At 47.2% G+C, this 12,419-nt stretch overlaps 2 protein-coding genes and 1 pseudogene across 3 annotated transcripts; 1 reads left to right on the top strand and 2 right to left on the bottom strand.

Moving 5' to 3' along the window:
- LOC101651158 overlaps window positions 1–2,335 on the bottom strand; it is a 4,803-nt pseudogene extending 2,468 nt beyond the window's left edge.
- A 76-nt stretch (window positions 2,336–2,411) lies between these two features.
- CCDC115 (coiled-coil domain containing 115) lies at window positions 2,412–5,289 on the bottom strand. Its single transcript, XM_004703871.2, has 5 exons — window positions 5,179–5,289; window positions 4,994–5,097; window positions 4,826–4,908; window positions 4,098–4,229; window positions 2,412–3,292 (listed from the first exon to the last, which is right to left on the bottom strand). The coding sequence occupies exons 1-5, from the start codon at window positions 5,287–5,289 to the stop codon at window positions 3,180–3,182; spliced, it is 543 nt and encodes a 180-aa protein (XP_004703928.1). The 3' UTR covers window positions 2,412–3,179.
- A 677-nt stretch (window positions 5,290–5,966) lies between these two features.
- Window positions 5,967–10,643, top strand: IMP4 (IMP U3 small nucleolar ribonucleoprotein 4). Of its 2 annotated transcripts, XM_004703870.2 has the most exons (9): window positions 5,967–6,022; window positions 6,123–6,231; window positions 8,534–8,617; window positions 9,309–9,418; window positions 9,513–9,645; window positions 9,729–9,883; window positions 9,968–10,062; window positions 10,162–10,235; window positions 10,328–10,643. In XM_004703870.2, the coding sequence occupies exons 1-9, from the start codon at window positions 6,020–6,022 to the stop codon at window positions 10,438–10,440; spliced, it is 876 nt and encodes a 291-aa protein (XP_004703927.1). In that variant the 5' UTR covers window positions 5,967–6,019; the 3' UTR covers window positions 10,441–10,643. The 2 variants fall into 2 exon arrangements, with proteins under 2 accessions (XP_004703927.1, XP_045155071.1); XM_045299136.1 differs by having other exon boundaries at window positions 9,729–10,062.
- The last annotated feature ends 1,776 nt before the right edge of the window (window positions 10,644–12,419 follow it).

Here is a 12,419-nt window from a genome sequence, read left to right as displayed (position 1 = left end):
CATCCCTCATGAACCCTTGATAATTTATATTTTGTCATATCTTGCCCTGTCCGACGTCTTCCTTCACCCACTTTTCTGTTGTCAGCCCCAGGGAGGAGGCCACATGTAGATCCTTGTAATCGGTTCCCCCTTTGCAACCAACCCTCCCTCTACCCTCTCAGTATCACCACTCACACCACTGGTCCTGTTCTTTATCCACTGTTTCTTCATCTGCAAATGCTGCTTCTATTGAATGGGGGATTCTGCCACCTAGTGGTAACACTAGGCCATCCACCCTGTCGCCTCCTTGGAGTTGAGGATTGTCTCCGCCTGTTCGGTATCATTAGAACAAGACAGGTTTGCAAGTTCCTGAATTAGCAAACTGTTATCGACAGCATCCCCCATCAGACCTAAAGCTTGTGGGTGCCCCAAAATAATTTCATTTTGTTCTGCCCTGTTCTTTATTTAATTTGAGGACACTTGTTCTGTCCTGGCACAGCAGCAACATGTAACTTCATAGTTGTTCTGGAACTCCCTGTAAGCATGCCTTTTTCTTTTTTGTACTGAACTATTAGGTTTCATTCCCACGTGTGAGTGGTAGACACTATTTTCATCATACATCAGTGCCAGTATTCCAAATGTCCTTAAGACTTGAGCGCCTTCAGACTTATTGAAAAAGGCAATAGTATTTACAATAACTACTCAAAAGACAAACTGTTTAGGAATAAATCCTACCAGATAAACAAAAGACAAGGAAAACTACAAAACACTCCTACAAGAAACAAAAACAGACTTACACAAATGGAACAAGCTACTATGTTCCTGGATAAGGAGACTAAACATGGGGGGGGGGAGGAGAACGGTGGAATGTAAATATTCCCAATACTTTATAAATTCAATACAATTCCAATCCAAGAAGAATGAGGTTAGATCTATGAACAGAAAATGTAAATTTGAGGATAGGAAAAACAAAATTTGGATAAGTGCCCGGCAGGAAAAGCAGCCATTGAAAATCCCGATGGAGCAAGAGCTTTTTGTCACAGATTAAGTCCCACTCACTCACTATGCGAAGACCTCGCCTGGACCCAGCCACTGGTTTTGCTAATGGCTGGACTGCTTGCCTGTTACCTAAAGGGGGAGCCTCATCCCTGCGTATGAGGCCAGGGTGAATCAATGAGTGAAAAAAATAAGAGTTCCTGGTGGGTATGGGGGGTGGGGGGAGGGAGGGGCAAGGAATAAAGGGGAGCCTCAACATTAAGGAGTTCAAGAAGAATGAAAATGTTTTGAAACTGATGGTGGTAGCAATTGCACAATACTGCTTGATGTAATTGAACACTGGAATGTTATAGTATCTGTCAAGAGCTCCCAATAACATAATTTTTTTTCTTTTTGAGATGAAAGAGAGACAGAGGAAGGACAACCATGTGAAGACCAATCTACAGCCAAGGAGGGCTACTTCCTCAGGATGGCCTGGCCAGCACTTCACTTTGGACGTTTAGCCGCCAGAACTGTGAAGCAATTCTTTTCTGCCCCAACGCCAAAACTACAAACTTGAATGTAGAATTCCTTTACCCCAATAGAAATCTCAGCTCTTGAGAAACACCTGACATTTTCCCGTTTCAATTAAAATTCCAAATTCAAAAATCATAAACCAGCTGGCTCAGAAAAATTAGCTATCAAAAGAATTAAAAATTTGGTTTATTGAAAAAATATAAAGCTGGTGACAGATACTAGTTGTTAAGTGCAATTTCTTAATTCACCTCTTCTATCCAGGTCTCAGTAACTCCCAAGTGACAGGTGGGAGCATGCAAGTAGGTGTGTGAAAGACTGAGGGGCTTGGTGGGCATATAAATGAGGCACCTCAGAAGTAGGGAGTATCCTGGGACCATCAAGACCCACCAGCGGAGCATGTGCCAGATCCCTACCTACAATGACCCAGGCTGCGTTCAGAAGCATCAGAGGCCATGGAAGGAAGTTAATGGGACAGAACAAAGGACAAGCATGACAGGTGGGCTTCCAGGCCCAAGAAAGCAGAAGCCAAGGAACACTCGACTGAAAAGCTGAAGAGCAGAGATGTGGCTGCCGGCTGGGGTGCTATTGTGGTCCTTGTTCTCTAATCTTGGCTTGCAGCAACCTGTTAACTTCCCTACTAAACCCCATACTTCTAGCCATTGCAACTGATTATCAAACCTAGCCAGAGGAATGGTTGGTTGTCAGGAGAGCAGGATGGAGGGTGGAGGCATGTCTGACCTCTGCATTGTTACACTGGGCCTGGGGACTCTCCTCCTCTTGCTGAAGCCAGAGGTCAGATGTGGCCTCCATGCCATGTCTTTATTAGCACTCACCTGTTATTCATGAAGCTATTCAATTGTCTTGTGCAGTATCCCGTTATGTTCTATTTTACAATAAGCAAGTCATTCAACACCATGGAGCACAGTTTAAAAAACTGGAGAAAAGTATTTTTATTTTATATTACATACTATAACAAATAAATAGAACTTCCCAAACAAATAGAACTTCTTGAAATTGCCAACAAGATCAACAGCCCAGTAGACAATGGAATCAGAGACATGGACAGAGTTCTCATCAAAAGAACACGAAAAGAGGATGAGCCCAGTTTTCCCTTGAACTGTAGCTGAACCTCCAACTCCACAGGTCTCACTCCTGGTGAGCACGTCAGATTTTTTAAACTTAAGTTTTTTCTTAGAGTTCGCTTGAAAATCTCCGATTTTTTACTTCAAGGGCTGCCCATCTACTCAGGTGACTTTTATTTATTATCTTATTATCCTAATCTGTCACGTTATTTTCCTGGAAGCCGGTTTTGAGGATCCAGGTAACCTTTCTTGTCATGGCATTGTACAGTGTTTCCTCCAACACCTAAACCACAGCTAATGTATTCAAGAGGCCGCTTTTCCTTCTTCACCAATATCGATAGATAATCTTGTACTGGCCCGTCTGAGTGTCCTGGGAAAATACAGGACCTAGAAAGGATTTCAAAGTTGGGGTTTTCAGCATTACTCAATTTGCCTCTTCAAACTTTCACGCCTAAGGACGTTGGAAACAAAGGCCAGGGGCATTTTAAGGAGGGGCAGAGAGTGATCTTAGGTGGATTAGGGGCAATCTGTAAAGGAAGAAGGCCCAGTCTGGGGCAGCCATGTCTGAGAACAGCTGTGCTCAATGCCCAGATTAGAGATGCAGGTTCAGGCAGCCCCAGGCTCGAGCTGTCTAAGTTTCTTTTGGAGTTCCCGGAACCGGCTCTGATGCCAATCGATGCGGATCTGGAGGCTGGCTATGTCTCCAGCCAGCTGCAGGCCTGGAGGGCAGAAGAGAGAATGTCACCATGGTGTCCCCACACTTCAGATCAACACATGAGCATCTCACTATCTCCACCTGGATGCTGGAGAAACACTACACACTGACCACATCCAAGATCCAACTCCCAACTTCCCCCATTTCTGTCCACAGCCTTGCCATCATAGGTAAGGACAGCACCATTTTGCCAGCATTTCAAATAAAAAGCTATGGGCTCATCCTTCACCAATCGCTGCATCTGACACCCAGAACCAACCTGTCAGCAACTCCTGGGCTTCTACTCTCAATACATGTGCAAAAACCCACCGAATAACCCGTCCCACTCCATCCCCGACTCTGTTCCATTTTTCACAATTTCTAACACCTGGTATTATATTAAGGACCCAAGTGGTATAGTAGATTACGCCTTAGACTGCTATTCAAAAGGTCATTGGTTCAAATCCATCTATCACTATGTGGAGCAATGATAAGACACGCTGCTTCAGTAAAACATTTACCACCTTAGAAACCTGATGGGGCAGTTCTACTTCGTCCTACAGGATCCCAAGTGACTCTCGGCCATGGATACTGGGTACTTTCTTATGAGCCACTCCAGTTTCCCTAGTATAAGTATTCCATAAAGGATCTCTGTCTCTTTTGTTCTCGGCTATATCCTTAGCACCAGGCCTAGGGTAGTTTGGTGAGACGTAACTGCCAATTCCAACTTATGTCCAACCAAACTACCCTAGGCCTGGCAAGTGTTCCCTTGAGACAGAGTGTCAGAGTCTGCCCCAGGGCCACAGAGCTGCCTGGCAAGGTCCACTCACCTTCTTTGAAGCTGGCTTGCGCCTGTCGCAGACTGTGAGGAACTAGGATCCCAAACCAGTTCAGAGGGTCTCCAGGTGCTTCAGGGGGCTCTGGCTCTGGAGTCTTGGGAAGGCCCTTGCGCCTTCGGAGAGCTGAGGAAAGAAAGTCAGGTGATGGTGGTTTTAATCCCTGGTCCTTGTCTTTTGGGTGATGAGTGTTGAACTTCCTGAGTTTTGTAATCCAGAAAATAGCAATAGCTGAGAAATCCCAACAATCTTTTTTGGTCCAAGAAAGAGCTAGACTACAAAGATCTACCTTTCCCCGTATTACTTAGTTAAGAATCTATGTCCATTTTTTCCACATGATCCCCACCCCACCCCCCACCTCAACTCCCAGATGGCCCCCTTGTTTATTTAGGACCAGGCCAAATAGACTCTTGTTTGATTTTGTTGACAGATCAGACATAGACCTACAACTCCTTGATTTGTGTCTGATAAGTTAAGATGATAAGTCAATTTCCTTGAAACTAGCTAGATAGGGCAGCACTCCTGTTCAGCTGACGCTCTGGAAACCATGCCAACTACATTAAAAAAAAGGCCGTGATGTGGTATTTTGAACTTCTAATTTGGGGCACACTCTCTTACAGCAGACTGGGGGGGGGGGGAGGAAGCATCGCCTGGACTGTCCGGCGCACTTTTATTTGATCTTTGACCTCAAGAAGGGGCACTGACTGGGAGTGGACATCCACCTGGTTCATGGGGTCCCAACTCCTCTGGGATCTGGGCGATGGCTCTCGCCACCCATAACTTCTGAAGTCCGTCCTGCGTGTCACTGAAGGACAAGAAAAGATGGGTGGGAGCTGGTTCCCTTCCTGGCCTCCCAGCGTGCCCCAGCCTCCCATTCCATGAATCCTCACCGGGTGCGGACGCAACAGTGGGGCACCATACTGGAGGCATACTGCAGAGGTCCTACGGACTTGGCACCCATGGTGTAACGAGCCTTGGAAAGAGAGAACCAGCCCTTTGGGAAGAGAGGGCAGCGGTGAGCCTCAGTTTACCTTCATGAGGCCACCTGCCCGCCCCCTTTCCCCTACGCTTCCACCTCCTCCACTCGGGCGTTCAAGGCTGCCCGCTTCCCCTCGAGCTCCTCGAGGTCCTGGAGCAGCTGCAGGAGCAGGGCGTCCGACTCGGCGCGGAGGTCTGCGGCTGCCATGGCCGACACTACACAAACAAGGTGGAGCCGCGACGCGGCCGGCGTGCAGTGCCGGCCTCTTTTCAGCTCGACCAATCACAGCCCGCCGCGCCGCACAACAGCCAACCGGCGCACGAGGCCCTGGGAGGGCGTGCCCATCGCGCCCGCCTCCGACGCTCTCCGGAGGGCGGGGGGAAGCGAGTAAAGGCCCCAAACTGCCGGCTTGGCCGCGAGACCGGAAGCGCGCTGTCACTTCCGGCAGCGGTCGCGTTTCGAACGTCTACCAACTCGGTGAGGGTGAAAGGGAGTGAAACACGTACGGCACCACTTTGCTCAAAGGTGGTATTGTTCAGTTAATTCCAGCGGGTGAGCCTCTGGTCAATGAGAACGCAACTTTTATAATGAACGGACTGTTTTGAGCCTCCGTTTTGTATTGTTTTAAACCGCCATTTTTAAATGAGGCGTCCTGCAAGGCTGCAGCACGCTTAGACTCAGACCTAAGCGTTGGCGGGCGACATCTTTACGAAAGGCTCGCCTGCGCCGCGGGACAATCCACAAGTTGACTGCTCTACTGAGCACGCGCTGCGGCCCTGACTAGAGCCTTTCTGACGTTTTCTCGCAGACGTTCGCCTGGGACAGAACCTCTGCCAGCCTGCCCGCGTGAGGGCGGAAGCCGGGCGGAAGCAGGGCTCGGTCGCGCCGGTGCAAAAAGGCCACCCGCTCCGAAACCCACGTGGAAGGGGCGCTCAGGATGGTAGGAGGAATGGGCTTCCTTGGGGGGCCTCGGGGCTCCCGCGGGGCTGGGGGTGTGAGTCGAGGGCGGGTGAGGGCTGACTCGGCGCCCCTTTTCCCAGCTGCGCCGGGAGGCTCGCCTGCGCCGCGAGTACCTGTACCGCAAGGCCCGCGAGGAAGCGCAGCGAACCGCCCAGGAGAAGAAGGAGCGGCTCCGGCGCGCGCTCGAAGGTACGCAAACCCCCACCCCGGCGGGGAGCGACGCGGGGTCCTCGGCTGGTAAAATCAGTGATGAGCGTCCCATGGGACTCAGCTGGGGTCTTCCCAGCTGGTTGCGTTGCAAGTGTCCTATATGATGGTGGTGGTGGCTTTTTGGGCTTTCGGTGTCCCCAAGTGGTGCAGTGGCTTAAGCGTTGGGCTGCTTGCTGTAAGGTCAGCGATCTCAACCCCACCAGCAGCCCCGAGGAAACGAGGTGAAGCAGCGGCTTTCTAAAGATTTCTAGCCCAGGAGACCCTAGTTCCTCTCTGCCATACCGGGTCGCTTGCTGTGAGTCAGATAGGCGTGATGGGAGTGGTCGTAATGCTCAGGTGGCTGAAACTTAGAGCGCTGGCTTGCCGAACAGAAGGTTTGAGTCTGTCCAGAGTGGTCTTGGAAGAAAGGCCTAACTTTCAGCTTCTAGAAAGCCACCCATTGAAAACCTTGGGGAGCACCTAGGGTCACCCTGAGGCTAGTTTATTGGTCAATACCTGGGTTGTTGGGGTTTTTTTCTTATTTAAATTCGCTATATAGTTTATTAACTTTAGTTCTTCCCAAATTAATTTGTTTTTAACATAGTCCCATAGATATGTTCTTCCCTGGTTTTTCTACTTGCTGTCTTTGGTACAAGGTTACAGAGATATTTTCTTTCTCTTTTAATACTGTTATGATTCTTTTGTGTTTTTGAACTGTTAATCAATGTAAAATCATATTTTAATTATGTTATGAAGTAGGAGTGAAGAGTCTGTTATATAATCCTGAAGGAAAAATACCATGATTATCCCTATTTTGTTGGTTGTGTTAGTTGAACAGGAGCTTTGGTGGAATAGTGCTTACACTTTAGCCTGCTAAAGGCAAGGTCAGCAGTGTGAAACCACCAGCACCCTTGGGAAAAAGAAAGGCTGTCTACTTGGAAACCCACCAGTAGTTCTGCCATGTCCTGTAGGGTCACTATGAGTCAGCATCAACTCGATGACAGTGAGTTTGGTTTGCTTTGGTTTTTCAGCCTTCCTTTACTTACAAGCAGCAGCCCATATATATTTTTAAAGTAATATAAGTCTTGATGCGTGCTATGATATGAATGGGATTGAAGACATTATGCTGAGTGAAAGAAGTCAATCACAAAAGGAAAAGTATTATATGACTGCACTGACATAAGAAGAAAAGAATAGCCAAATGTATAGAGACAAAAATTTATTAATGGTAACTGTGGGTCAGGGGGAGGGAAAGAGGGGGAAATGATGTTATTGCTTAATGTTTATCGTAACGGAAAACTCACATTGATAAAGGGCAGGGTTGTACATTTGATTAATGTAATTGCTATCAATAAGTTGTAAGAAGTTAATTGGCCTAATATGCTTAGTGCTTCTGTTCTGCTTGGTAGTTTATTAAGTGATGCCTCTGGTTTAAAAAAAAAAAAAAGCAAGCAGGCATCTGCATGGAGCAACAGGGAAAGCAAGGAGTCCTGAGTGGAAGTAGGAAATGGAATGTGTAATTGCTTCCGTGAGACTTCTTTACCACGAGACGTGAAGAACCAGGTGGCACCCAGCAACAATTAATGAACGTCTTAATTAAGGATTCTATAGAACAATCCTGATCACATAGGGGCAATGCAGAACAAAACTTCAAATCTAGACATTTTGAATCCATAGAGGATGAATGAACCCCAAATCTATTGCCCTAAGATAATTTTTAACCTTAAAAATATCGCCTTATGCATTCGTAAACCCAAACCACAATGTAGCTTAACTATTAAAGAATGTCTGTTTTGAGCATTATGTTCTTGTAAGATCTATCTGTGTGGTATCAGATTGTCAATGGCAACATTAGATCAGAACCTTAGAGGGGCAACAAGTGTTACTGGGAAGGAAACAACTCAGAAATGAACAGTGAACGTGGTTAGTTGAATAACTCAAAGAAATATAATCAGTGTCACTGAATTGTACATGTAGAAACTTGAATTGGTGTATGCTTTTGCTGTATATGTTCTCAAAAAGAAAATAACTTTTTCTGACTATAAAAGCAATATGTACTATATGTACTTGTAATAAAATATTCAAGAAAGATCTCAAGTCCTGAGAATCAAGAACCATACAAGTGAATCCTTATAACCAATGTTTGGCATAGAGACAAGTTTTGCTTCCCCTGCCCCTATTGTATATCCCAGCTGTGCTCAGAAAGGTGTTTCCACCAAATGTGTATGTATGTGAGCCACGAGTGTTGTATAAATTGGGGACTCCGTGCCTGTGTCTCAGTCCCTCTGTCTTCTCTTTGCAGAGAACCGCCTGATTCCCACTGAGTTACGTCGTGAGGCTCTAGCGTTACAGGGGTCCTTGGAATTTGATGATGCTGGTGGTGAAGGTGACTGTGTTTGGCCCTCCAACCTTGTGAACCAACTCCTTTTCACACTCCATTGTTGTAGCCTCCACAGCTTTTGCCAGGCACGCCCAGCACTTGCCTACCTTGGGGGAAAGGCTGTGCTGCTCCCGTTCCTGGGCTCCTGAACCCATTTCCCAAGTGCCCTCTTGGCGCTGCACAGATCTCTCTCTCAGAAGGGTTCTCGTGACCTCTTCCAACGCCATTTTAATGGCAGGTACAATAGCACCCACTTAACCTCTGCTTTGTCTGTTGATCATTCCTCTACAGCCATGTTCATTCATTGTTTGTAGTCCATCTTTGGCCCCCAAATATTTTATGTATTGCTTGATTCAGCAAATAAGAAAGGAATCATTAACACTGTAAATATTTCCTGAGGGACAGGAGTCCGTCAGCTCTGGTCTTGGTCGAATATAGACTTGTATTGTTCAATATGGCTGCCACCAGCTCTGGTGACTTGCTAAACTTAAAAATCCAGATCCCCAGCTGCACTGGCCACATTTCAAATGCTCAGTAGCCCCTAAGGCTAGTAGGTACCCCATTACCCAGTGAGGCATGGAAGATTCTCACATTGAAGGTTTTATGGAACAGCCCGTTTTAGATAGATGTAAGCTGCCCCGGAGTTAGCATTCTTCCCTAGACAGTATCAAGTTCTCACTCCTCGTGTTCTTGGCAGGGGTAACCAGCCATGCGGATGATGAATATCGATGGGCAGGGGTTGAAGACCCCAAGATCATGATCACCACCTCCCGAGATCCCAGTTCCCGCCTCAAGATGTTTGCAAAGGTACTGGTGGCTTAGGAAACATTGAGGCAAGAGTGGGCCAAGTAGTCTAACTTGTCTTCTCAGAATGAGCCCTGAGAGACCTGTTTACATCTAGGAACTGAAGCTGGTGTTCCCTGGTGCACAGCGCATGAACCGAGGCCGGCATGAGGTAGGCGCGCTAGTGCGAGCCTGCAAAGCCAATGGAGTAACCGACTTGCTGGTGGTTCACGAGCACCGTGGCATGCCAGGTGAGCCAGGGTAGGAGGGAGCAGGGCATAAGACAAGTGCTGTAAGGGTACACAAATCCTGACCTCCCTCCTGGCCCCATCAGTGGGCCTCATTATCAGCCACCTGCCGTTCGGCCCCACTGCATACTTCACCCTTTGCAACGTCGTCATGCGACATGACATCCCTGACCTGGGCACAATGTCAGAAGCCAAGCCCCACCTCATTATGCACGGTTTCTCCTCCCGCCTGGGCAAAAGGGTGAGTCTGAAGGAAAGGGGGTGGGGGGAGGGGTGGGGAGGAGGCTTGGCCAAGCACTCATCACTTCCCTTTTCTCTACTCCAGGTCTCTGACATCCTGAAATACCTGTTCCCTGTCCCCAAAGATGACAGCCACAGGATCATCACTTTTGCAAACCAAGATGACTACATCTCATTCCGGTGGGTTCGTGAGCCGAGTCCCCAGGAATCATGTCCTGGATTTTGTGTCCCTTGTACTGTTCCTTGTTAACACACAGTTGCTTCCATTCCTCACCCTAGACACCACACCTACAAGAAGGTGGACCACCACAATGTGGAGCTGACTGAAGTTGGACCTCGCTTTGAGCTAAAGTGTAAGTCTAGGGCTTTATCTCACATGTCCATTGAAAGAGGAGGGGGTTGCTGGCAGTGTGCGTATTGACGTCCCTTCCTTTGCTCCCTCCAGTGTACATGATTCGCCTGGGCACGTTGGAACAGGAGGCTACCGCGGATGTTGAGTGGCGCTGGCACCCATACACCAATACTGCACGCAAGAGGGTCTTCTTGAGTGCTGACTGAGCTCTGTTTACTGGTCAGAGACTTGGGCTTGCAGCACAGAAAATGGGATTGTTACAGGCCTGTGGACTTGTTGCTATGGGTTCTTTTTTTTTTTAATCGTTTTATTGGGGGCTCGTACAGCTCTTATCACAATCCACACATACATCCCTTGTGAGCTATGGGTTCTGCAGGAGGAATCAAAATAAATAGTGCCTGCCACTTTACTCCCTTTCTGGCCAGGTGGATTCTGAAGGAAAAGTCGAGTGGATCTCCCCAGTGTGTGGGAGCCTCATGGGTACTGTCATACAGAGGCCTGGTACTGAGGGGATTTTGCTCAGTTTAGGATAGGGAGTTTGAGGCTTTAATTTCATTTAAGGACTCAAGGGCCCTATAACAGTTCATTGAAGGGTTAGACACAGGAGGGTGCGTTTACAATAAGTAATTGTGTTAGGCTGCATTTTTGTTTGTTTTTAAAGAAAATTAGTGACACGTGTATAAGAAAGAGTTTTACGTCGAGAAAGAATGTATCAAGAGAGCCACTCAGTGAGCCCACCTCAAGCCTGTGGCCCCTGTCTAGCTGGAGCCCTCTGCACATGCGTGTGGGGAGGTGTGGGACATCACAAACTAATGGGTGCAGAGTACTATCAATCCAGGGTCTACAGCAGTGGTTCTCAACCTTCCTAATGCTGCGACCCTTTCATTCAGTTCCTCTTGTTGTAGTGACCCCCCCCCCAACCAGAAAATTATTTTCGTTGCTACTGCATCACTGTAATTTTGCTAATGGTATAAGTTGGGCGGCCCCTGTGAAAGCGTCATTCGACCCCCAAAGGGGTCAGCCACCCACAGGTTGAGAACCAGTGGTCTACAGGAACATGGCAGTGTGCCACAGCTCCCAGGGTTGGCAGGCCAGATGTGCAATCCACGTAAATTGGTGAAGAGCGACAAGAGAGAGAAGTTCCCAATGGCTCTCATAAACAGGCTATACCCCAAGAAGGCAGCATCAAGCTCTGAGACCTGATTGATAGGTCAGACTCCACTCCTACCTCCACATAAGTACCATCAAGTTGACATCAAATCTAACTGCCAGAGACCATCCCTTGTTTACTTGGCACCTATACACCAATTGTACCTAACAGAATTCAACTGAAATGTGTACCACTGAAAATGCAATGGCCCCATTTATATCTGATAGTTTATAAGTGAACAAATATATCTGATGCCTTATAATTCCACTATTGTGAACATTCACCTACACCTGAATCATAAAATCCTATCAACAGTCATCTCCCCCCCCCCCTATTCTCTGAGCATATTAGAGAAAGATCAAACTATTCAGTAAGGAGTCTCCTTTGTTCCATTTATTTGAAATTAAAGACAGCCATAAAAATTTGTAAGGCAGACACTTCGTGCCTTTATCTCCCCCCATTTAGATAGCCAATTTCTGAATTGCCCATTCATATTAACCCAATGCTTTGAGGAGAAAGCATGTTCTTTGACATGAATAATCGTTCTACTTGGAACTTTGTGTCTTCATAAGCAGAGTCAAATCTAGAGGAGGTCATCTCAAACTGCAAGCGGTATGCACCGGCTTACAGGTTCAAATAGCTTTCATCCCATAGGGCTCTGTAACTGTTTACAGGGGTGGAAAGCCCCATCTTGGTCCCGAGAAGCAGTTTCTAACTGGACCTTGTTTGTGGATTGCAGCCCAGTGCATAACCATCACGGCACCAGGGTGCCTGTGACATCCAGGATAGGTAAAGGACATGGCAGGGAAGGATGGGGGGAAATGAGCTAATGACAAGTATGAGAAGAAAAATGTATGAACTTGATTGTGGTTGATTGCACAAATATCAGTGTGATTGAATTTTATGAAATGTGCAGTATATGCCAATAAAATTTTTTAAAAAGCTAAGCCCCTGCTCTACAATGACAAGAAGTTTATTTCTACTAATTCCCCTTGTAGCAAGTCAAAGTGTAAAGGATGGGTGCAGTGAGCTTAC

Source organism: Echinops telfairi, unplaced genomic scaffold, assembly GCF_000313985.2.
Source record: "Echinops telfairi isolate 266 unplaced genomic scaffold, ASM31398v2 ScPeMD7_4;HRSCAF=17, whole genome shotgun sequence".
Taxonomy (NCBI): domain Eukaryota; kingdom Metazoa; phylum Chordata; class Mammalia; order Afrosoricida; family Tenrecidae; genus Echinops; species Echinops telfairi.
The sequence above is the reverse complement of the archived record's forward strand: the minus strand, read 5'-3'. Positions and strand labels throughout refer to the sequence as shown.